The sequence below is a fragment of the Acinonyx jubatus genome, chromosome X, assembly GCF_027475565.1.
Source record: "Acinonyx jubatus isolate Ajub_Pintada_27869175 chromosome X, VMU_Ajub_asm_v1.0, whole genome shotgun sequence".
NCBI lineage: Eukaryota > Metazoa > Chordata > Mammalia > Carnivora > Felidae > Acinonyx > Acinonyx jubatus.
Window position 1 is genome coordinate 32,884,957 of NC_069389.1, and position 26,548 is coordinate 32,911,504.

The window sequence follows — 26,548 nt, forward strand, 5'->3', positions numbered from 1 at the left end:
GAGGCTAGGATGGAAATCTCCCATGATGCCACCATCTGCGACCACACACATTCCTCACGTGAGCCTTGTGCCTTGATAGAGCATAAAGGAAAAGAAAAAACTACCATGGGAAGAAATGAGTGTTCATATCAGCAGGCTATCAACAGTCACTAGAACGTGTCCCACCCTGGCCAAGAGACCACAGAAATCTTGGAGATGGATGTCGGGACACCCCACAGGTTGAGGGGTGGTGCCAGCAGTGTGTTGGAGTTACCTGAATGCCTGTCATCAGATTGGAATGAGCTCTTCCTGAAGAATACTGTAGAAAACTCTTTAGACTCAAAAAATAATGTGGGATGTTCCAGTTCAAGATGGCAGTGGAAGAAGATTCTGAACCCACCTCTTCCCATGGACACAACAAATTTACAACTTCGTTTGGAACAATTTCCTCTGGGGGAAAAAAAACCCGAAACCAAGCAGTGCAACTCAGCATTTCAGGAAATGAGAACAAAGCCACATCCAAGTGGGTAGACACACTCTCACCAAAAAATTCACACACCTAGCAGTGACCCCAAATCAGGAGGGAACTGAAAACCTGGAACTTCTCCTTGAGGATCAAAGTGTTCCCACCCCACTTGGGGAACCCTGTCTTTTGAGACCTGCACCTGAGAGAGTCCCCTAAATGTCTAGTTTTGAAAACCAACAGGGCTGAAACCCCTGAGACCTGTAGGTCTGTGGTAAATTGAGAAATGGTTTTTATAGGACTCATGTGCAAACTCACCCCACGGTGCAGCGCAAAAGCAGCCATCTGAAAAGCACCCAGACATCAGGTGGAAGAGGCTCCTTGAGAGAGACAGCACGCATGCACGCACACATGAGCAGGGGAGGGGCAGAGAGGGGAGAGAGAGAATCCCAAGCAGGCTCTGTGCTGCCGGCACACAGCCCGACACAGGGCTCAATCTCACAAACTGCAAGATCATGACCTGAACCGAGATCAGGAGTCGGACACTTAACCAACTTAGCCACCAGGAGCTCCTTCTTTGATAATTTTTAAGTGTGTGACTGAGGGGCAGGGGCCTGAGGGATACTCTCCAGGGACAGAGGCTGGTGGGTGCCATTTGCACACTATACCTCTGTGTTGCTAAAGCCAGTGGCAGTCATCTCTTTTTCATTTTTGGCCCGTGGGCTACTTCACAGTCTTGCCAGCGGGTGCCATCTTTGTGTTATCCTGCCTTCTATAACTGGTGGGCATGGTCACTCTCTCTCCACCTTTCTCTCTCCCTCTGTCCCTCTCCATCCATTTCTTTCTCCCTGGCTTGCACACTCCAGCTCTCTCGCTCCCAATCTGTTCCTGATGCTGTCCCTCCCTCCAGCTCTATCCACCTCTTGCTCCCCAGCTCTCACACACACTGTCTCTGTCATACTCATCCTCTCTCCATCTGTCCTTTGTGCACTCTCATTTTCCATTTCTCTCTCCCTTTCCCTCTCCTCTGTGTGTGTGTGTGTCCATCTCTTGCTTTGTCTCTCTGGGTGTGTCTGTTTCTCCTTTTCTCCAACCCCTCTCTCTCTCTTTGCCACCCTTTCTCTATGTGGGTGGGTCTTTCTACCTCTGTATCTCTCTCTCTCCCTTTGTGTGTCTCAGTCTTCCTCTGTCCCAGCTTCCCCTTCTCTTCCTTTCTCTCCCGTCTCTTCTTCCCTCTACCTCTCTCTACATCCCTCTTATTCCCATCTCTGTTCTTGTCTCTCTCTGTCCATCTTGGTCTGTGTCTCCCTCTACCCTCTGTCTGCCAATGTCTCTTTCTGCATCTCTCTCTGTATTTGTCACCTTGTGTGTCTTTCTCCTTTGCTCATTTCTCCTCTCTCTACTCCCACCTCCCTCTCTCCATTTCCTCTTTCCCGCTAACCATCTCCTCATTACTCTGTCTCTCCCTCTATGTGTGTGTCTCCTTTGCTCTGTCCCCCTCCATCTCCGTTTGTCTTTTTATCCCTTTTTCAGTGAGTACCATCTTTTACACTCCCCCTCTGCTTCACTCAAGCTGGATGACACGATCTTCACACTTTCCGTCTGCCTCCCTACAGCTCACTAGTATGTTAAAGAAAGGAGCTTATACCTTATCTGGCTCCCTAATACTTGCTGCTGCTGCTGCTGCTGCTGGGACACTTCTACATCATCTGGCTCTTCGGCCAGTGTTGCTTACACCTGTATAGGACAGCAACCAACAGGAAAAACTTCTTAAACAGCAACCACCATCAGGAGACAGCAAGAAGATCAGACCCAGGAGTTCAATCTTCCTGTGAAAGAGGCCTCTTAGCTTATCATCGTAGCTACAGCATGAGGGAAAGGCTTCTAATTAAATACACATCTACGGACTGACTGTAAACCTTTCAGAGACCTTGGAGGGGAGACGCTATTTTTGTACTCTCCCTCTGCTGCTCTCCAGAGTGCTAGCATCTATTGCAGGGGAGCTCGTATATGTCTGGTGCCCCTGTTTTTATATCTAGTACCATGGTTTTCACAGATGCCACCCAAAGGATACCACTTGATCACCTGGCTCAGTGGCCAAAAGGACTTGCACTCCTGGGTGCCACAAGACTAACAATCAAGAAGGCAGTTCTTGGCAGTCTATCACCTCTGGGGCACTGTGCAGACAGATTACAACAGACCCCATCTTTCTGTGAAAAATCCCCACTTGCTTATCCTGGAGCTTCATCCTAAGGGGCAGGCTTTAGATTTAGAACACATCTAGGAACCTCCAAAGGGGCTCTCAGGAAACATACACCAAGGGATGCCATCTTTGTGCTCTTCCTTTGTCTCACTACAGCTCACCAGTATGTCCCAGAGAAGAGCTTGTACAGTGCCTGAGGCCCCAATTTTTGTGGCTGATGCCCAGAGAACACCTCCCAATCACCTACTGGTGGCCAGTGGAGCTAACACTTTACAGTCCCACAGCACTATCTATCTATCCATCCATCCACCCACCTATCATTTGCATACTTAACAGCTGCTGATTGAAAGTCTGGCTTCCAATGAGCCTGGATGTAAGTGCTGAGATTCTCATCTTTCATACACTGACACATATTGACACACTCTCAGATATTGGAAATGACTGAAAATAAAATGGCCTGCTTAGAGAATCAGAAAGGTTTGAGAGACAACCAAAAGCTAGGGCATGGGTGACCAGTAAGGATCATCTCTTACATGAGACCACTCTTTCAATATTGAGAAAGGTGGATGTTTCATCTAACGCAACAGAATATGTTCCAAACAAAATAGTAAGATCAAACCTCAGAAAATAATGAAATGGAGAAAAGTAATTTATCCGATAAAGAGTTCAACATAATGATCATAATGATCATAAAAATGTTCACCAAACTTGGAAAAAGAATGGTTTAGTATCGCGAGAATTTCAAAGAGGTTAAAAAAAATATAAGAAAGTACCAAACAGAAGTCACAGAGCTGAAGAATTCAATAACTGAATTGAAAAATACTTAAGAGGACTTCAACAACAAACTAGATGAAGCAGAAGATATAATAATCAGTGAACTCAAAGACAGGGAAGAAGAATTTACCCATTCAGAAAATCAAAAGGAAAAAAGAATTTTAAACAATGAAGATAGCTTAAAGGACATATGGAAAAATATCAAGCAGACTTTCATATATAACATGGTCCCATTATTCACATGCAAGGGGTCCCAGCAGGAGAAGAGAGAGGGAGAGACTGAAAACTTCTCCAACAGGAGGAATAAATAGACATCCAGATCAAGGAGAATTCTAAATAAGAAACCAGAGACCTATACCAAAACACATTATAATGAAATGCCAAAGACAAGGAGACAACCCTAAAAGCAGCAAGAGAAAAACTTGTTACATACATGGAAACCCCCATAAGACTATCAGCATGTATTTGCAGAAGAAACTTTGCAAGCCAAAGGGAGTGGCATGATACATTCAAAGTGTTGAAAGAAAAAAGCTTCCAAACAAGAATACTCTGTTCAACAAAATTATTCAGAAGTGAAGGAGATAGTTTTCCAGACAAGAGTTCATCACCACTAAAACAGCCTTACAAGAAATGGTAAAGGGACTTTATGCTGAAAAGAATGGGCACGAGTTACTAACAAGACCACATATGAAAGTATACATTTCATCGGTAGAGGGAAATATATAGCAAAGGTAGTGGATTCATCACATAAAGTTAGTTTAAAGGTTAAAATACAAAAGTTGTAAAAATAACTACAATGGGTTAAGGGATACACAAGATAAAAAAGATAAGAGTTGTGACATCAAAAACATAAAATGTATCCTTTGGGTAAATGCCTAGTAGTGCACGTGCTGGATCAGAGGGTAGTTCGAGTTTTAACTTTTTGAGGAACCTCCATCCTGTTTTCCACAGTGGTGGCACCAGTTTGCATCCCCATCAACAGTGCATGAGGGTTCCCCTGTCTCCACATCCTCACCAACTCATGTTGTTTCTTGTGTTGATTTCAGCCACTCTGACAGGGGTGAGGGTGGTATCTCATTGTAGTTTTGATTTGTACTTCCCTGATGACCAGTTATGTTGAGCATCTTTTCATGTGTCTGTTGGCCATCTCTGTCTTTTTGGAAAAATGTTCGTGTCTTCTGACCATTTTAAAATTCGACTATTTGTTTTTTGGGTGTTGAGTTGTATAAGTTCTTTATATATTTTGGATACTAACACTGTATCAGATATGTCATTTGCAAGTATCTTCTCCCCTTCCATAGGTTGCCTTTCAGTTTTGTTGATTGTTTCCTTTGCTGTGCAGAAGCCTTTTATTTGGATGAAGTCCCAATAGTTTATTTTTGTTTTTGTTTCCCTTGCCTCAGGAGACCTATGTGGAAGGCAGTTGCTATGGCTGATGTCAGAGGTTACTGCCCGTGTTCTCTAGTATGGTTATGGTTTCATGTCTCTCATTTAAGTCTTTAATTCATTTTGGGCTTATTTTTGTGTATGGTGTAAGAAAGTGGTCCAGTTTTATTCTTTTGCGTGTTGCTGTCCAGTTTTCCCAACACCATTTGTTGAAGAGATTTTTTCCCACTGGATATTCCTTCCTGCTTTGTCCATGATTAATTGACCATAGAGTTGTGGGCTCCTTTCTGTTCCATTGTTCTATGTGTCTATATTTGTGCCAGTATGATACTGTTTTTATCACTACAGCTTTGTAATAGATCTTGAAGCCTGGAATTCTGATGTCTCCAGCTTTTCTTTTTCAAGGTTGCTTTGGCTATTTGTGGTCTTTTGCGGTTCCATACGGATTTTAGGATTGTTTGTTCTAGCTCTGAACAATGCTGGTGGTATTTTGATAGGGATTGCATGAAACAGGTAGATTGTTTGGGTAATACAGACATTTTAACCGTATTTGTTCTTCCAGTCCATGAGCATGGAATGTCTTTCCATTTCTTTGTGTCTTCTTCAGTTTCTTTCATCAGTGTTTTGTAGTTTTCAGAGTACAGGCCTTACACCTCCTTTATTCCTAGGTGTCTTATGGCTTTTGGTGCAATTGTAAATGAGTTTTATTAATTTCTCTTTCCGCTGCTTCATTATTGGTGTACAGAAATAGGCTTCTGTACACTGATTTGGTATCCTGTGCCTTTACTGAATTTATCAGTTCTAGCAGTTTTTTGATAAAGTCTTTTGAGCTTTCAATATATAGTATAATGTCATCTGCAAATGGTGGAAGTTTTACTTCTTCCTTATCTGTTTGGAGGTCTTTTCTTTCTTTCTGTCGTATGATGGCTGTGGCTAGAATTTCCAGTACTATGGTGAACAAAAGTGGTGAGAGTGGACATCCTTGTCTCGTTCCTGCTCTTTAAGGAAAAGCTCTGTTTTTCCCTATTAAGGATGATGTTCACTGTGGGGTTTTCACAGATGGCCTTCATGATACTGAGGTATGTTCCTTCTAAACCTACCTTGTTGAGGGTTTTTATCATGAATGGACATCGTACTTTGTCAAATGGTTTTTCTACATCTATTGAAATGATCGCATGGTTCTTATCCTTTCTCTTATTGATATGATGTATCACATTGCGAATACTGAACATTCTTTGCAACCCAGGATTAAGTCTCACTTGACTGTGGTGAATGATTTTTTAAAATGTATTGTTGGATTTGGTTTACTAGTATTCTGAGGATTTTTGTATCTATGTTCATCAGAGATATTGGCCTGTAGTCATCTTTTTTGTGGTGTGTTTATCTGGTTTAGGTATCAGGGTAATGCTGGCCTCATAGAACGAATGTGGAAGTTTTCCTGCCTTTTCTGTTTTTTTGGAATAGTTTGAGAACAACAGGTATTAACTCTTCTTTAAATGTTTGTGGCTCACTGGGGCACCTAGGTGGCTCTGTCGGTTAAGCGTCTGACTTTGACTCAGGTCATGGTCCCACAGCTCATGGGTTAGGGCCCTGTGTCAGGCTCTGTGCTGACAGCTCAGAGCCTGGAGCCTGCTTCAGATTCTGTGTCTCCCTGTCTCTCTGCCCCTCCCCCATTCTCTCTCAAGAATAAACAGAAATGAATGAATGAATGAATGTTTGTGGCTCAGTTGGTTAAGCATCTGACTCTTGGTTTGAGCTCAGGTCATGATCTCATGGTTTGGAAGTTTGAGCCCCACAGTTGGGCTCTGCACTGACACTGTGGGGCTGCTTGGGATTCTCTCTCTCTCTGCTCCTCCCCTGCTTGTATTCTCTCTCTCACTCACTCACCCAAAATAAATAAAAATAAAAATAAATGTTTGGTAGAATTCACCTGTGAAGCTATGTGGCCCTGGACTTTTTATTTGTTGGGAGTTATTTGATTATGGACTCAACTTCCTTGCTGGTAATCAGTCTGTTCAAGTTTTCTATTTCTTCCTGTTTGTCCAATTTGTTGGCATAGAGTTTTTCATAATATTCTAACTGTATTTCTATGGTGTTGGTTGTTATTTCTCTTTTATCATTTATGATTTTCTTTGAGTCCTTTTCCTTTTTTCCTTAAGTCTGGCTAGAGGTTTATCAATGTAATTTTTTTCAAAAAACCAGCTCCAGGTTTCATTGATGTGTTTAGTTTTTATATCACCTATTTCTGGTCTAATCTTTATTATTTCCTTCCTTCTGCTGGTTTGGGGGTTTTGTTTGTTCTTTTTCTAGCTCCATTAGGTGTAAGGTTATGTTGTTTGAGATTTTTTTGCTTACTGACGTAGGTCTGTATTGCTATACATTTCCCTTTTAGAACTGCTTTTGCTGCATCCCAAAGGTTTTGAACCACTGTGTTTTCATTTGTTTCCATGTATATTTTGTTTCTTTAATTTCCTGGTTGATGCATTCATTGTTTAGTAGTATGTAAATTAAACCTCCATATATTTGTGGTCTTTCCAGAATTTTTTTTTTTTTTTTGTGGCTGATTTCTAGTTTCCTAGCGTTGTGGTGACAAAAGATGCATGGTAGGACTACAACCTTTTTGAATTCGTTGAAGCTTGTTTTGTGACCTACTATGTGATCTATTCTAGAGAATGTTTCATGTGATGAGTGCCCTATTTTCTTCATATAATACTTTATGTGTTAGTTTGTTCTCTAGAAAAAAAAATTCCATTTATCAACAACAAAGTGCCCTGAGACGGAACGAATGAAAATATACTAAAACTTGTAAGAAAAAAAATCTGAAACAACCTAACCTTACAGCTCACCCAGAAAAAGAACAGGGGAAGCCCTAAATAATGTTCACAGTCAAAATAAATACAAAGGACTAAAAGGACAGGAAAGATGAAAGAAAAGCTTGCTTTTTGACCAAAACCAACAATCTTGATAAACCTTCAGCTAGACTCACCAAGGAAAAGGGGGCTCAAACAGAAATGCGAGAGGAGACAGAAAATCATAGACTAGTATGGACAATTATACACTAACAAATTAGAAAATCTGGAAAAATATGTAAAACCCTAGAAGCACATAACCTTCCCAAACTAAATCATGAAGAAATAGCAAATCTGAACACATCAATTTCTCAGTAAGGAGATATTCATAATCAAAAAACCTCCCACCAAACGTAAGACCATGTCCATATAGCTTCACTGGAGCATTATACCAAACATTCCAAATTTAATAACAGTCCTTCTCAAACTGTTCGTGAAAATACACGAGGAGGGAACTCTCCCAAGCTAATTTTATGAGGCCAGAATTTCCTTGATACCAAAACCAGATGAAGACACTACAAGACAGGCCCAATATCCCTAGTAAATAGAGATGAAAAAATCCTCAACAAAACATCAGAGGGCTGACTTCATTAATACATCAAATGGATCATTCACCTATCCAGTAATGTTTATTTGCAGGGATGCAAGGATGGTTCAACCTATGTTAATCAACGTGATTCACCACATTTGCAAAATGGGTGGTAAAAATGATATGCTCATCAAAAGATGCAGAAAAACCATTTGCAAAATTCAATGTCATTTATGATGAAAACTGTCAACAAAGTATGTACAGAGGAAGCATACCTCAATATAATACAGGCCATATATGACAAGCCCACATCTAGCATCATACATGATGTTGAAAAGCTGAAGGTTTTTCTAATAAGATCAGGAACAAGACAAGGATGCCCACTCTTACCACTATTTTCAACACAGTATTAGAAATCCTACCCACAGAAATTAGGAAAGAAAAATAAAAGGCATCCATTAAAACTGTCACTACTTGCAGAGAACATATTATATATAGAAATACAAAATCCTAAAGATTCCACCAAAAAAACTGTTAGAATAAGTGAATTAAGTAATGCTACAGGACACAAAATCAAGATACAAACACCAATGATGAAATATCAGAAAATTAAGAAAACACTTTCACAATTGCATGAAAATGAATAAAATTCCTAGGAATAAATTTGAGGTGAAAAACCAGAACACTGAAATCTATATGACATTGATGCGTGAAATTGAAGACACACAAAAATGGAAAGATAGTCCATGCTCATGAATTGGGATATTGTTAAAATGCCCAAGCTACCCAAAGCAATCTACAGATTCAATGCAATCCGTATCAAAATCCCAACTATATAATTATAGAATAAAAAAAACCTTAAATTTGTATAGAAGCACAAAAGATGCGAAATGGCCAAAATAATTTTGAGAAATAACAAACCAGGAGGTATCATGCTCCTTGATTTCAAACTATGGTGCAAAGCTACGGTAATCGAAACAGTATTATACTGGCATAAAATGAGACACATAGATCAACAGAACAGAATAGGGTGCCCAGAAATCCATACATATATGGTCAATTAATTTATGACAAAAGAACCAAGAGTTTACAATAGGGACGGGACAATTTCGTCAATCACTGTACACAAAAATAAACTAAAAAATGAATATAACACGTGAAACTATAAAACTCCTGGAAGAATAGATAGTAAGTTTATTATCACTGTGATGATTTTTTTGGATTTGACACCGAAATTAAAGGTAACAACAGCAAAAATCAACCAGTGGGAGTACATCAAATAAAAAAGTTTCTGTATAGCCAAGTAAATTATCAACAAAATGAAAAACAACCTACTAAATTGGAGAAAATATTTGCTACTCACATGTGATAAGAGGTTAATATCCAAAATATATAAAGAACTCCTACAACTCAATACCAAAACAAACACAAAATTTAAAAATGGACAGAAGAACTGCATAGACATTTTTCCACAGAAGACATAAGGATGGCCATCAGACACACAAAAAGATGCTCAACATCACTAATCAGCAGGGAAATGGAAATCAAAACTATAGTGAAATATCACCTCATGCCTGTTAGAATGGCCATTATCAGAAATACAAAAAGTAAGTATTGGTGAAGATATGGAGAAAAGGGAACACTGGTCACTGTTGGTGACATTGTAAATTGGTGCAGCCACTTTGGAAGACAGTATGGATGTCCCTCAAAAAATTAAGAGCTATATGATTGATCAATTCCGCTTTTGGGTATTTATCTGAAGAAAATTTAAAAAAAAAAGCTAACTTGAAAACCTATATGCACCCTCATCTTTAGCATTATTTACAACAGCCAAGAGATGGAAACAATCTAAGAGCCCATCGATGGATGAATGGATAAAGAAAATATGGCACACACACATACGCACGAATATTATTCAGCCATAAAAAGAATGAAATGTTGCCATTTGTGAAAATATGGATGAACCTTATGGACATTATCCTAAGTGAAATAAATCAGAGGACAAATACCATATTGTGTCACTTACATGCAGAATCTAAAACAACAGATAACAACAAAAAAACCCCAAACTCATAGATACAAAAACTCATTCTTGGTTGTCAGAGGGCAGGGGGTTAGGGGTGGGTAGAATGTGTGAAGGGGGTCAAAGGGTAGAAACCTATAGATATAAAATAAATCATGGGTCTTAATGAGGGTTTGTGGAAGGGAGCGGGGGCCAAGGGCTACATGGGTGACGGGCATTAAGGAGGGCACTTGTTGGGATGAGCACTGGGTGTTGTATATGTGATGAATCACTGGGTTCTACTGAAATCAATGCTACACTATATGTTAACTAATTTGAATCTAAAAACCTTGGAAGGAAAAAAGAAACTCTGACTTAAGGTTTAATAAATTATTTAAAGTCTCTGAGTTCATAAAAGATAAAAAAGTCATAGGGATTAATTAATGTACAGCATGGTGGTTATAGTTAATAATACTGTATTACATATTTGAAGGTAGTTAAGAGTAAGTCTTAAAATTTCTCTTCATAAGAAAAAAATGTAACTATGTATGGTGACTGATATTAAATAGACTTAGTTTAGCATGATCATTTTGCAATATATACAAATATTGAATCATTAGGTTGTATACTTTAATAGTGTTAATTCTAGCTGAAAAATAACATGGAAATAAAAATCATGGAATTCTTGGTCCCTGTCACCCTTGCAATTGCTGGAAAGTTACTCTATGGAACATGAATTTGCTCGTACCTTCATCTCTAAAAAAACATGAGCGCAAGGAAGCCGGAAGGTTCTATCTTTACAACAGCAGGCACTGCTGATGCCCTTTATTGTTTTATCATGGCCTCAGTGCTATTTGAAAATAGTATTCTAACCATACAGGAGAATTTTTAGATTCTCCAGTCATTCTGCCTCTCCTTTTCTTTCACGCTTCCCATTCTTTGCCTAAATTGGCTCTTTTCATCTGCACGAGACTCTGGGGTGGAATTCAAAGGGAAGAAGATAAAACATCCATCTGTGAACTCCCTTATTCCTCACCGATAGGTCTGATAAAGGGGACATGTAGCCTGACACCAAATCCCTTAGACAATGCATGTGATGGATCATCTCTGTGTGACATTGACCCGGACCATCTTCTGGCTACACAATAATGACTGACCCTCCTTTTACAGGCTGCTTTGCAAAATTTCCATTTCAAAGCTGTGTGAAGCCTTTGGTAAAATGCTAGGCCAGTCGTTCTCACAGTGTGATCCTCAGACCAGCAGCTTCAACAACAGGGGAACAGGAGCAGGAACTTGCTAGAAATGCAAATTCTCAGGCCCCATCCTATACTGAATCACACGCTCTGGGGGTGGGGCCCCACGTTCTATGTTATAACAGTGCTCCGGGGGATCCCAGGGCAGGTTAAAGTTTGAGAACCACTGTGTAATTCATGTATGCAACTTCTTTGTTGCTCAAATCATCCTCAGCCTGAAGGGGTCTCGAGTAGCCCCAACATATACAACCTGAATAAGAGTTTTTTTCTTCAATCAGAGTTTTCTTTTCTTCAAATTGCAATAGTTTAAAATCACATCACATTAATATTTTATCAAGATTCCCTCTCTATAGATCTGCAATCCAAAGAGAAACATGTTGCAAATTCTGTGACAAGTTTTTTTAAAAAATCTTTAACACAGGGTACGGACAGGTAGTTCTGAATTACCAACAGCTTCAAACACCTACTTTGGGAATATTTCAGATGTCGACATAATCTCGAGTTGTGCTGTTTTCAACTTGAAATATAACTGTAAATACACTCTTAGAGGCCACTCTCGCTCCTGGAAATAGTAAACCTGTTTCAGTTTAGAGTCCTTGCCTCCACTTACCTCCAACATGGTGCCGGGCACTGTTGTGGAGATCTGGTACTGACCTCAAAGTGTTACACTCTAGAGAGGTGCTACTGAATGTAGCCAGACATATATATACACACACACACACATACACACACACACACATATACATACAATGTGTGTGTGTATATATATATATATATATATATACATACACACACACATTTATGCTTGTGAGTATACCCAGCCTTCTCCCTCTTTCAGCCAACTGAAAATAATTCAGTTATCCTCATTTCTTTTTGCATCCCTCACCCTCTGAGTTTTTTACCTTGGTATGGTATGGATGGGGCACTCTTTTTGGGTGAAGAAGTATAAATCAGAGATGGGGTGGGGGTCAAAAGGCAGATGGAAAATACGCAAATTAAACAATCTATTGTGTCAATCTATAATATCACTGGCTAAGGGCATAGTTCTAGCATATAATTTCTCAAGGAATTTCTGTGAACCTCTTTGAACATCTGTGATGGGGCTCATCGAGTCCTCTTTCATTTTCTTCTTCCTGGGAACACAGAAAGACTGCGTTTCCCAGCCTGCTTTGAAGTTGGGTTGCAATCACGTGAGGAGTTTTGGCCAATGGACTTGGCGAGAGCAATTTCAGGCTTCCAACATGAAGCGTGAAAGAGTGGTGAGGTTCGTTTTTACTCTCCTCCCCCTTTGCAGAAACCCGGAAGTCATGTGTTCCAAATGATGCTACAAGATGGTGGAGCCACCATCAGCCTGGGACCCTGAATGTAAAGAGTAGCGATTATAGACTATAAACAAAGCACCCTCCCTTGCGTTGTGAGAAAAAGGATGGGTGAGGAAGCAAGATTTTGGGTTTTCTTTAGCCCAATTATCCTTTTCAGAGTGGTCAAGAGATGCAAGTAAAAATTGGAGACTGTTCTGAAATTACCTTTCGGCTGTTGAATTCTGCTTCTTGTAACACACCATTACACAGAGCCTGGGCACCATGATTCTAGCTTTGTAAGTATTACCAAAATAAAACCTAGCTGTTAAAATGGGGGTATGGGCAAGCGCCTGGAAGCATGGAGGGAAAAGAGAAGAAGCCTGGAAAGGTTAATTGGATGCCTGCTTTCCTAATAACACAAAGGATTGCATAGGTCCGTTTTTTCAGGCTCTTCCCTTTCCATCCCACCCCCCCACCCCCCAAGCAGAAAGAAAAACAATACAAAGACACCTGGTTAAAAGGGACAAGAAGAGAACACTGGAAATTACCCATGGCATGATATATTTGGACAAGCAGCACCATGCCAATTAGCATGGTTATAGAGCTCTCAGACTAAAAGCAATTAAACACTGAAGGTTACCTGGAATCAATACCAAATAGCAGGAAATCAGGGAACCTGATCTAAAAAAAGTACCTTCATAGGGGATACAATTTAAGGAGAGAACTTCCGCCTACCTGAGCTGCAGAGCTAGGGCTGGAGGCATAATCTTTGCTCCTATCCTGCCGATGAGGGTCGGGAACACACCTACCAGCTCGACCACGGTGATGTGTCGAAGATCCAGGCCACACTGTGCTTGCTGGAAAAAAAAACCCAACAGGAAAGGCATGAGCAAACTCAAGAAAGAGACTCCCGTGTCAAACTACAGACTGACAGAACCAGCACCGTTCTGTTTTGGGAAGTTGATTTGCCTACTCCAATGGTCTTGAAAACAGGTGAGAAATGTTGGTTCAACTAGTGGTTACAAAACCTATAAATACTCTCCTAGAGAAATCATTCAGAAATGGCTTGGCCATAAGATTTTGAAAATGTAAGCAAGATGGCAATCTGCGTATTTCCAGGTGGGGTGTGAATTTGCATGAGCCTAACATCCCAGGAAGTATCCAAAACCAGCCCCAGAGAATTCTTATTTGTATTTTCAAGGAGAGAAGAATACTTCCAGAGTCCCCTTATCTGCCTTGCTCCCCCCACCATCCATGCCCTTGCCCTAAACTCCTCATGCCCAAACACAGAAAGAAAACACACAGTAATAAAAGGTTTCAATCTTCATCTGGTGCCCTAGTTTTTACATCTAGTGACCTGATTTTTATGTCTGCTTCTCATAGGACACCCTTTGATCACTGGATTCTAGAGGTGGAGGGTAAGGGGTGGGGGCTTGCATTCCTGGGTCCCAAGGAACCATAACAATTGGAGAGATGGTTACTGGTGAACCACACCTCCTACAGCACAGGACAGATGGCAGACTGAAAGACACCTGTGGCCTTTCTGAGAAAAAGAACCAACTGCTTGTCCAGGAGGTCTGGCCTCAAGGGCAGGCTTCTGGTTTGGCATCTAAGGGCCTACATCTGAGGCCCTACAGAGGGACTCTCAGGGAATGGACACTAGTGGGTGCAATCTTTGTGCTCTCCCTCTGCCTCATTCCACCTCACTGGGATCTTCCAGAAAGGAGCTTATTCCCTTGTCTGGTAACCTGACTTTTATGGCTGCTGCCGGGGCAAACCTCTGTAACACCCAGCTGTGGTGTCTAGTGAGGCTCGCACTAGCAGTCCCACAGGACCAGAGCCAAAGGAGAGAGGGTTCTTAAACAGCCAGCACCCTCAGGGCACAGCAAGAGGTAACAGATCCAGGAGCTCAGTCATTCTGTGGAAGAGGCCTGTGAGTTTATGATCATAGTTGCAGCCTGAAGGGTGGGCTTCCAAATAAATATACCTCTAAGGGCAGGCTGTCAACCTTTCCAGAGAACTTGGAGGGCAGGCCCTGTCTCTTCACGCTCTCCCTCTCCCACATTCCAGAGTGACAGCATCTCTTGGAGTAGAGCTCTGTAAGTATGCAGTGCCCCAGTTTGCATGTTGGTGCCCTGGTTTTTATCGCTGCTACTCACAGGATGCCCCTTGATGGCCTGGCTCTGGTGGCTGGGAAGGCTTACATTCCTGGGTCCTAGGGAACTGTGACAATCAGACAGTTCTTGGCAGGTTATCGCCCCCAGGGTACTTCACGGACAGCAGACTGAAGTACAACCCCAGGATTTCTATGTAGAAGCCCATCTGTCTGGGATCTTTGGCTAAAGGGGTAGATTCAGGTTTGGCACACATCTAGAGCCCTAAAGGGATGCTCTAGAACATAGGCCAGTACACACCATCTTTGCGCTCCCACGTGCGCCCCCCCCTCTCTCTCTCTTTCTCTCTCTTGGTTTTCTCTGCTATGCCCAGGCAGGGGAACTCCTTGCCCCACTCACTATGGATGAAGGCTCACAGCCACTCCTGAACAGAAAGCCTGTTTGGGAAACTTTGGGAGTTGCCATAAGTGAACCCTCCTAGTCTTGCCCAGGCAGGAGCATGAGTCATGGCCCCACCAGCTATGGAGTATGGCTTCTACCCCCGTCTAATAGGGAAGATTGGTAAGAATGCCAGGACACTACATAACCCAGCAACTCCAGAGCTGGGAGGTGGATGGTAAGAGCCGACTGTCCCCAGAACACACACAGTAGCCCTGTTCAGCCATGGACCTTGAAGCTTGCGTCGGCTTGAGTCAAGACCAAAAATAAAGAGCATTAGTGGCCGTAGAGCTGCTGTTCCCACTGCACCCAAGCAGGGAAACTAGTGCATAGCCCACTGATTTGTAGCCCCACTTATTGCTGAATACAGTCTTCAGACTGCCCAACCAGGGAACCTTACCGCAGCTTAAGGGATGCCGCATAGCCTAGTTAACAACCCTGCTTAGAGTGGCACTTGAACAGAGAGCGCTGCCCATGGCTTTCCCTGTCTACAGAGCAAAACTGGTAGCCTCACCTGACTGCGATATTCAGTGCACACTCTTTTCTGATTCAGGTCCACAGTGAGCTGTGCAAGCCCTGGGTTCTGTCCTGTTGCCCCACCAGAACAGCGAAGATAACTCCTAGCCCCCCACTACTGCCGAGTATAGTATCTGATCCTAACTAATAAGCCTGACCAGGGATTCCAAGCAATGGTGAAGTCCATCCTACAGCTTCACTTGGACAGGGAACCCAGCCAGCAGGCTTTTCCCAATATTCTCAGCAGTGGCGCACACACCCCACCCCCAACCACTGACCCTAGAACTCGAACAGTTGCCTTGCCCCCAAATAGACCCTAACAACAGGCCCCACCTGCCCAAGGACATTATCAGCAGACATGTCCAAAAAACCAAAACTGGGCTTATTGCTAAGGAATGGTCTCAGCCACAGCGAACCTGCAAAGTCTGGAAGAGAACACTTACTTAAATGTATAGATCCCAACATAAGAAATTAAGGATTGTGAAGAACCACCAAAGGAAACCAATAAAGGACACCACCAAAGGGAACTAATAAAACTCTAATAACTGATCCTAAGGATATGGAAATCTATGAACTGTCAGAGAATTCAGAATAATTTTCTGAAAGTGTAGTGAACTACAAGAATGCCCAGGACATGATGGCTTCACGGGTGAAGCTTTAAAGAAGAATTAAAACCAATGCTTCTCAGACTCTTCCAAAAAACTGAAAAGGAAGGAATACTTCCAATTTCATTTTATTAGGCTACCATTACTCTGATACCAAAGCCAGAAAAAGATACTACCAGAAAACTACAGACCAACATCCCTGAATACAAATGCAAAAATTTTCAATAAAATATTATCAAACTAAATTTTTTTTTAATTTTTTTTCCAACGTTTATTTATTTTTGGGACAGAGAGAGACAGAGCATGAACGGGGGAGGGGCAGAGAGAGAGGGAGACACAGAATCGGAAACAGGCTCCAGGCTCTGAGCCATCAGCCCAGAGCCCGACGCGGGGCTCGAACTCACGGACCGCGAGACCGTGACCTGGCTGAAGTCGGACGCTTCACCGACTGCGCCACCCAGGCGCCCCTTATCAAACTAAATTAAGCAGCACATTGGAAGCATAATTGGGACAGCAATGCATGAACAAGGTAAGAATTCAACAAAGATCAAGTGGGATTTATTCCTGAGATGCAAGAATTTTCAACTTATGTGAATCAACCAATGTAATACATCAGATGAAAAGAAGAAAGTCAATAGATGCAGAAAAATGACTGGATAAAATTTAACATCCGCTCATGATAAAAACTCTTAACAAATTAGGTATAGAATGAATGTACCACAACATAATAAAGCCCAAATCTGATTTCATACCAAATGGTTAAATGTTGAAAGCTTTTTTCCTGATAACAAAGAAAACAAAGGTGCCTGTTCTCACTACTCCTCTTCAACTGGTACTGGAAGAACTTACTAGAGCTATCAGGCAATAGAAAGAAAGAAAAGGCATCAGAATTGGAAAGGAAGTAAAATTTTCTCTGTTTGAAGGTGACATGACCTTATATATGAGAAATCCTAAAGACTCCACCAGAAAAATGTTAGATATAATCAATGTAATCAATAAAGTTACAATATAGAAAATTAACTTAGAAAATTCGCAGCATTTCCATAAACTAACAATGAATTATCTGAAAAAGAACTAAAACAACCCCATTTACAATAGCATCAAAAACAGTAAAACACATAGGAATAAATAACCAAGGAGGTAAAAGATCTCTACTCAGAACGTATTTTCATCAAGGCAATGATGAAAGAAATAAAACACAATTAAATGTTTAAATGTGCATACTACCAAAAGCCATCTATAGATTCAATGCAATCACTATCAAAATTGCAATGGCATTGTTTTAACAGAAGTAGAAAAAAAATCCTAAAACTTCTATAGAATCAAAAAAGACCCCAAATATCCAAAGCAATCCTGAGAAAGAGGAACAAAGTGGGAAGTATTAACACTTCTTGATTTCAAGCTATACTACAAAGCAGCTGCAGAATCAAAACAGGATGGTTCTGCTATAAAAACAGACATGTAGGGGCGCCTGGGTGGCTCAGTCGGTTGGGTGTCTGACTTCAGCTCAGGTCATGATCTCACAGCTCCTGGGTTTGAGCCCCACATCAGGCTCTGCTGATGGCTCGTGGCCTGGTGCCTGCTTTGGATTCTGTGTCTCCTTCTCTCTCTGCCTCTCCCCTGCTCATACTATCTCTCTCTCTCTCTCCTAAAAATAAACCTTAAAAAATTAAAAAAAAAAAAATAAAAACAGACATGTAGATCAATGAAACAGACTCAAGTGCCCAGAAGTAAACCCAAGTATATACAGTCAACTAATATTTGACAAGGGATGCAAGAATATTCAATGGAGAAAAGACAGTCTCATCAATAAATGGTGCAGGGGAAAATTGAATATTCATATGTAAAAGAATGAAATTAGACCCTTATCTTATACCACTTGCAAAACTTAACTTGGCATGGATTAAAGACTTAAACATAAGACCTGAAACCATGAAATTCCTAGAAGGAAAATTAAGGAAAAGGCTCCTTGACATGGATCTTGGCATTGACTTTTTGGATATGCACTTAAAGCACAAGCAACAGAATAAAAAGCAAGTAGGACTGCGTCAGACTAAAAAGCTTCTGCACAGCAATAGAAACAATAAAAAAAAAAGGGAAAAGACAATCTACAGACTGGGAAAAATATTTGTAAGCCATATACCTAAGGGGTTACAATCCAACATATATAAAGAACTCCTACAACTCAGTAGCAAAACCAAACCAAAACAACTCAAAAAACCCACAATCTCATCAAAAATGGGAAATATTTGAATAGAAATTTCTACAAAAAAGACACACGAAAGGTCAAAAAGTACATGAAAAGATGCTCAACATCAGTAATTATCAGGGAAATGCAAATCCAAACCATAATGAGATATCCTCACTCCTGTTAGAATGCCATAACAAATCCTGGTATGATGTGAAGAAAAGAGAATCCTTGTGCACTGTTGGGAATGTAAACTGGTGCAGTCACCATGGAAAATAGTATGGAGATTACCCCCCAAATTAAAAATAGAACCTCCATATGATACAGCAATTCTACTTCTAGATATTTATCCAAAGAAAACAAAAACACTAACTTGAAAGGTGTTCAGTGCAGAATTATTCACAGTAGCCAAGATACAGAAACAACCTCAATGTCCACTGGTGGATGAATGGATAAACAAAATGGGAGATACACAGACAATGAAAGATTATTCGGCCAAAAAGAATGAAACCTTCCCATTTGCAACACCACAAATGGACCCTGAATAATCTAGGGCATTGTCCTAGATAAAATAGAGAAAGACAAATACTGTACAATCTGATTTCTATGTGAAATGCAAAAAAAGAAGAAAGAAAGAAAGAAAGAAAGAAAGAAAGAAAGAAAGAAAGAAAGAAAGGAAGGAAGGAAGGAAAAAGAAAACTGATAGAAAAATCTATTATCAAATTCAAATTTGTGGTTATCAGGGGTGAGAGTTGGGGGGAGGGGGAATTGGAGAAACGTGGTCAAAAGGTGGAAATTTCCAGTTACAAGATAAATACATGCTAGAGATGTAACCTGCAACATGATAAGTATAGTTAGCACCTGCTGTACGATATATAAGAAAGTTGTTGAGAGTAAAACCTAAGCATTCAAATCACAAGGAAAAATTTTTTCTTTTTTTGCTTTCCATTCTATTATGTATTTATTTAATTTATACTGAGAGAGAGAGAAAGCATGCATGAGCAGGGGAGGGGGGAGAGGGGTGGGGGGAGAGAGAGAGAGGGAGGGAGGGAGAGAGAGAGGGAGAGAGGGAGAGAGAGAGAGAATGAGAATCTCAAGCAGGCTCCACGATCACCACATACCCTGATGCGGGGGTCCATCCCACATCCCTGGGATCATGACGTGAGCTGAAATCAAGAGTCGGGATGCTCTACTGACTGAGCCACTCACCCAACCCTCCATTTTTTATTCATGAGCTGATGGAGGCTAACTAAACCTACTGTGGTGGTCATTTCACAATATATGTAAGTCAAACGATTTTGCTGTACATCTTAAACTCATACAAGGATGTAGGTCAATTATATGTAACTATAACTAGGGGAAAAAGATCCAGACAAAAGAGAATGTGACATTGGCATACAGTGGATTCTCAAGGAGTAAATTAAATTTAAAACACTCAGTGAAATGATGGAGATATGTAATTTACCTTATAAGCAGTTCAAAGTAATAGTCATAAAGGTGCTTACTGAACTTGGGAGAAGAATGAATGAACACAGTGAGAACTTCAACCCACAGCTAAAAAATAGAATACAATATTAGAGAAGTCACAGTGCTAAAGAATACGCTAAATGAACCAAAAGACACATCAGAGTGGTTCAATAACAGACTAGATGCAGAAGGATCAGGGAGCTCACACACAAAGCAGTGGGACACAATTACAGCAATAAAAACAAGAACGAATGGAAACAGTGAAGATAGCTTAACTGACTTGTGGGATGTCAATTGGAGAAACATTCACCTTGAAGGAGTCCTGGAAGTGAGAAGAGAAACAGAAAGGGGCAGAAAACTTATTGATGAACTAATGGCTAACAACTTCCCTAACCCAAGTAAGGAAGCAGACAACTATCCAGATATAGGAAGCACAGAGAGTCTAAGAGAAACCCAAAGAGACCCACATATCAAGACACAGCATAATTAAAAATTCAAATGTTAAAGTCAAGGAGAGACTCTTAAGGCAGCAAAAGAAAAACATCTTGTTAAGTGCAAGGGAGTCCCCAAGAGCCCCCTTCAGATTTTTCAGCAGAAACTTTTCAGGACAGAGGGAGTGGCAAAACACATTCCAAGTGCTGCAGGAAAAAAAAAAAAAAAAAAAAAAACCTTCCAACCAAGAATACTCTACCCAGTAAAAGTTTTCGTGCAGAATTTAAAGAGAGATAAAGATTTTTACAGATGAACAAAAGTTAAAGAGCTCATCACCACTAAACTAGCCTTAAAAAAACTATTAAAGGGGACTTCTTTGAGTTGAAATGAAAGGGCACTAATTCATAACAAAAAAAAAACATATAAAAGACTCACTGGTAAAGATAAATATATAGTAAGGTAGTGGATTGATCACATAAAGCTAGTATCAAAGTTAAAAGAGTACTAAAAATAACTTCAACTACAATAATTAGTTCAGGGATACATAAGATAAAAAGATGTGCATTATGACATCAAAAACATAAAATGAAGGAAAGAGACAAGAAATGCAGAGCTTTAGAATGGATTCAAACTTAAGGTCTAATCACCTTAAAACAGACTGTTAAAAGTTATGTGTAAGCCTCATGGTATCCACAAAGCAAAAACCTATGGTAGAAACATAATATAATGAGGGGCGCCTGGGTGGCTCAGTCGGTTAAGCGGCCCACTTCGGCTCAGGTCGTGATCTCGCAGTCCGTCAGTTCAAGCCCCACGTTGGGTTCTGTGCTGACAGCTCAGAGCCTGGAGCCTGTTTCGGATTCTGTGTCTCCCTCTCCCTGACCCTCCCCGGTTCATGCTCTGTCTCTCTCTGTTTCAAGAATAAATAAAGGTTAAAAAAAATTTTTTTTAAAAGAAACATAATATAATGAGAAAGGAATCTAAGCATACTACTAAAGTCATCAAACTACAAATAAAAGAGCGAGAGATGAAGTAAGGAAACCCAGGTAGTACAAAATAGCCAGAAATTTGGGTGCCTGGGTGGCTCAGTTGATTAAGTGTCCAGCTTTGGCTCAGGTCATGATCTCATCATGGTGTGTGAGTTTGAACTCCACATCCAGCTCTATGCTGACAGTGCAGAGCCTGCGTCAGATCCTCTGTCTCCATCTCTCTCTCTGCCCCTCCCAGCTCATGCTCTCCTCTCTGTTTAAAAATATTTTAAAAAACATAGCCATAAATTAAGAAAATGACAATAAGTACATATCTGTCAATAACAACTTTCAAGGTAAATGTATTAAATTCTCCCATCAGGGGCACCTGCGTGGCTCAGTCAGTTGAGCATCTGACTTCGGCTCAGGTCATGATCTCACAGTTTGTGAGTTCAAGCCCCGTGTGAGGCTCTGTGCTGACAGCTCAGAGCCTGGAGCCTGCTTCAGAGTCTGTGTCTCCCTCTCTGCTCCTCCCCTGCTCACACTCTGTCTCTCTCACTCTCAAAAATAAACATTAAAAAAATTAAAAACAATTCTCCCATCAGAAGACATAAAGTAGCTGAATGTATGTATATATAAAAAAACAAGGGGTGTCTGGGTGGCTAAGTTGGTTAAGTGTCCAATTTTGGCTCAGGTCATGATCTCACAGTTCGTGAGTTCAAGCCCCGTGTCAGGCTCTGTGCTGATAGTCCAGAGCCTGGAGCCTGCTTCGGATTCTGTGTCTCCTCTCTCTCTCTGCCCCTGCCCCACTCATGCTTGCTCGCTCTCTCGAAGACAAACATTAAAAAATTTTAAAAAAAGAAAAAACAACCAAGACTCATATATATGCTTCCTATAAGACACTCGCTTCAGATGTAAGGACACACACAGACTGAAAGTAAACGGTTAAGAAAACATACTCCTTACAAATGGTAACCAAAAGAGAGCTGGGGTAACTACCGTTACATCAGACAAAACTGACTTTAAAACAAAGACTCTAATAAAAGACAAAGAAGGGTATCACACAGTGAACACAATGATAAAGGGATCAATCCAACAAAAGGATATAACATTTGTGAATCTTTATGGACACAACATAGAAGCAACTAAATATATAAACCAAATGTTAACACACCTAAAGAGAGAAACAGCAGTACAATAATAGGACACTTCTTTTTAAAATTTTTAAGGTTTTTTTTTTTTGGTTATTTATTTTTGAGAGAGCAAGCAAGCACACAAGCACGGGAGGGGCAGAGAGAGAGAGAAGCAGACACCGAATCCAAAGCAGGCTCCAGGCTCAGAGCTGTCAGCAAAGAGCCTGACACGGGGCTCGAACCCACCAACCATGAGATGATGACCTGAGCCAAAGTTGGATGGTCAACCAACTGAGCCACCCAGGTGCCCCTGGTAATAGGACACTTTAATACTCCACTTACAACAATGCATAGATCATCCAGAGAGAAAATTAGTAAGGAGCCACTGGCCTTAAACTACATGTTAGATCAGATGGACTTAACAGATATATATAGAACATTCGATACAAAAGCAACTGAATACATTCTTCTCAAGGACACATGGAACATTCTCCAGGATAGATCATATGTTAGGCCATAAAACATTTAATGCATTTAAGAAGACTGAAATCGTATCAAATATTTTTTCAGACCACAGTGGTATGAAACTAGAAATCAATTATAAGAAAACTGGAAAATTCACAAATATTGAAGATTAAACAGTAGGCCACTGAACAAGCAATGGTCAGCAAGTCAAAAGAGCAATCTGAAAAAATACCCTGAGACAAATGAAAATGGAAATACAATGTACCAGAAACTATGTGATGCAGCTAAAAGCAGTCCTCTCAGAGAAGTCCAGAGTGATAAATGCCTATCTCAAGAAGCAAGAAAATGCTCAATAAAACAACCTAACTTTACACCTGTAGGATCTAGAAAAACGAAAAGCCCAAAATTAGAAGAAAAGAAATGAAATAGAGACTAAAAAGCCAATACAAAAGATCAATGAATATAAGAGTTGGTTCCTTGAAGATAAAATTCGCAAACCGTTAGCTAGACTCACAAAGAAAAAAAGAGGACTCAAAATGAGAAATCAAAGAGGAAACATTACAACTGATAACACAGATATACAAAGGATAATAAGAGGCTACTCTGAATAATTACACATCGAGAATCTTGACAACCTAGAAGAGATGGAAAAATTCCTAGAGTCATACAACCTTCTACGATTGAATCATGAAGAAATAGAAAATCTAAAGAGACCTATTACTTAGTAAGGATACTGAATTGTTAATCAAAAACCTCCCAACAAACCAAAGACCAGGACCACACACCTTCACTTGTGAATTCTCCCCAAAATTCAAAGAAAATACAAATCCTTCTCAAGTGCTTCCAAAACAACAACAACAACAACAAAAAACAGAAGAGCAAGTGTTCTGTATAGAAGTTGTTTATGTGACTTGGCATCCATTTCTGCCCAGAGCTGCACATATACAATCACGGGGGCTTAACTGGCTTGTACTCCATATCTGGCCTTGGGATCAGAACTGGCTCTTCTGTTCCTGATGCCAGGAGGGATTAATGTGCCTCATCTTCCTCCTTGAGTCAGACCAGGCTGGCCTCCTGGAATGGATCGGGGAGGGAAGAGGTATATGCAGATTCCCAGACTCCTAAGATTGTGAGGTATGATAAGAGAAACAGAAAAAAAAAAAAACCCAGCTCGCTCGGGACTGTGCTTGGACAAACTTAACGACTAACCATAAATGACACACAGGTAGTGTATATATTGCCCTGGCAGGAAGAGCTGGTTGGAAGTCTCACCTGAGGGGAGGACGCTTCACCCAGGACCGTCAGCTGGGACTCCAGTCAGGCTGTTCAGCAGGGCTTCCCCAGCCAGAAGGTTCGATGTTGTAAGTACCTGATTTGATATGTTAAGCCTTCTTTGTTCTTCTCTGTACCTCTCTCCCTCTTTAAGTTTACTATAATTGTTTATTTCCTTACATTCCTTTTCCCTTATAATTAATAAATTCTTCCTCCACAAAACTGGAAGAGCAGCTATCATGAATTCCGATTATTTAGAACAGGAGGGAGCATTTCTAAAGTTATTTTATGAGGCTAGCATTTCCCTTATACCAAAATCAGATAAGGCCACCATAGGAAAAAAATTACAGGCCAATATCCCTGATGAACATAGATTCAAAAATCCTCATCAAAACATGAGCGAACCTATAATGTATTGTATTTCAACAATACATTAAAAGAATCATATGCCAACATCAAGTGGCATTTATTTCAGAGATGCAAAGATGGTTCAACATCTGCCAATCAATGTGATATGTTAACAAAATGAAGGATAAAAATTATATGATCCTCTCAATAGATACAGAGAAAGCATTTGACAAAATTCAATATCCATTTAGGATAAAAACTCTCAGCAGAGTGGTTATAGGGGAAACAAAATAGTAAATGCCATCTTTGACAAGCCTACACTGAACATCACACTCAATGGTGAAAAGCTGAGAGCTTTTCCTCTAAGATCAGGAACAAGACAAGGATGCCCGTTCTCACCACTTTCATTCAACATAGTACTCGAAGTCCTTCCCAGAGCAATTAGACAAGAAAAAGAAATAAAAGCCACCCAAATTAGAAAGGAAGTAAAACTTACTATTTGCAGATGACACATATGAAAAATCCTAGACTCCACCAAAATACTGTTAGAATAAATGAATTCAGTAAAGTTAAAGGATATAAAATCAACACACAAAAATCTTTTGCCTTTTTATACACTAATAGCAAACTATCAGAGAGAGAAATTAAGAAAACAATCCCAATTGTTTTCCAAGGAATAAATTTAGGAATAAATTTAACCAAGGAAGTTAAAACCTGTACACTGAAAACCATAAGACATTGATGAAAGAAACTGAAAAAGACACACAAATAGAAATACATTCCATCTTCAAGAACTGGAAGAATTAATACTGTTAACATGTCCATACTATCCAAAGCAATCTGCAGATTCAGTGAAATCTCTATCAGAATTCAAAAGCCATTTTTCATAGAAATATATCAAACAATGCTAACATTTGTACAAAATTACAAAAGATCCTGAAAACCGAAAGCAATTTTGAGAACCAAGCTGGAGGCATCACGATTCCTGGTTTTAAACTATATTACAAAGCTATAGTAAACAAAACAGTATGGTATTGGCATAAAAACACATAGATCAATGGAACAGAATATAGATCCCAAAATAAACTCATACGTATACGGTCTAATTTATGACAAAGGAGCCAAGAGTATAAAATAGGGAAAGGAAAGGATGGTCTCTTCAATAAATGGTCTTGGGAAAAGTGGACTACTATCTTATACCATATACAAAAATAAAATCAATTGGGTTAAGCACTTAATATAAAACCTGAAACCATAAATATCCTAGGGCTAAAAAAAAAGGCAATCAGCTCCTTGACATAGGTTTTGGTGATAATAGTCTGAATTTGACATCAAAAGAAAGGCAAAAGGTTTTCAGGAAGATGGCAGAATAGGAGGATCCTAGGCTCACTGCATCCCATGTATATACGTAGATAACACCTAGATCAGTGAAAACAACCAGAAAATGACCCAGAGACTGGCACAACAGGCTCTCCACAGCTAAATATAGGAAAGAGGCCACAGCAAAGAGGCTAGGAAGGGTAGAGATGCAATCAGGTGACAAACTGACTGGTGGGACTGTCCATGGGAAGGAGGAATGCTGTGGGTGTGGAAAGGGGAGAGTAACAGACCCCACAACAGGTACTCCAGGCATGGGGGACCAGCACTGGGAAGATGAGTCCCCAGAATATTTGGTTTGAAAAGCACAGGGGTCAACTCTGTGAATCCGTATAGTGGGGCTCAACACATGGAACTTTGAAACAGTGGGCTCAGATGTGAAGACTGCAGGAAACTGAGTCCCCACCCTTAAAAAGGCAGCACAACAGTGGAGCCTGGGTGGCTCAGTTGGTTAAGCTTCTGACTTCGGCTCAGGTCATGATCTTGAGG

At 40.4% G+C, this 26,548-nt stretch overlaps 1 protein-coding gene across 3 annotated transcripts in view; it reads right to left on the bottom strand.

Moving 5' to 3' along the window:
* SRPX (sushi repeat containing protein X-linked) overlaps window positions 1-26,548 on the bottom strand; it is a 111,081-nt gene that overhangs the window by 2,294 nt on the left and 82,239 nt on the right. For all 3 annotated transcript variants that reach the window (XM_027054123.2, XM_027054121.2, XM_027054122.2), the window contains one exon: window positions 13,475-13,596. In XM_027054123.2, the coding sequence (XP_026909924.1) occupies window positions 13,475-13,596 (122 nt within the window). The remainder of the gene's footprint in view (window positions 1-13,474; window positions 13,597-26,548) is intronic.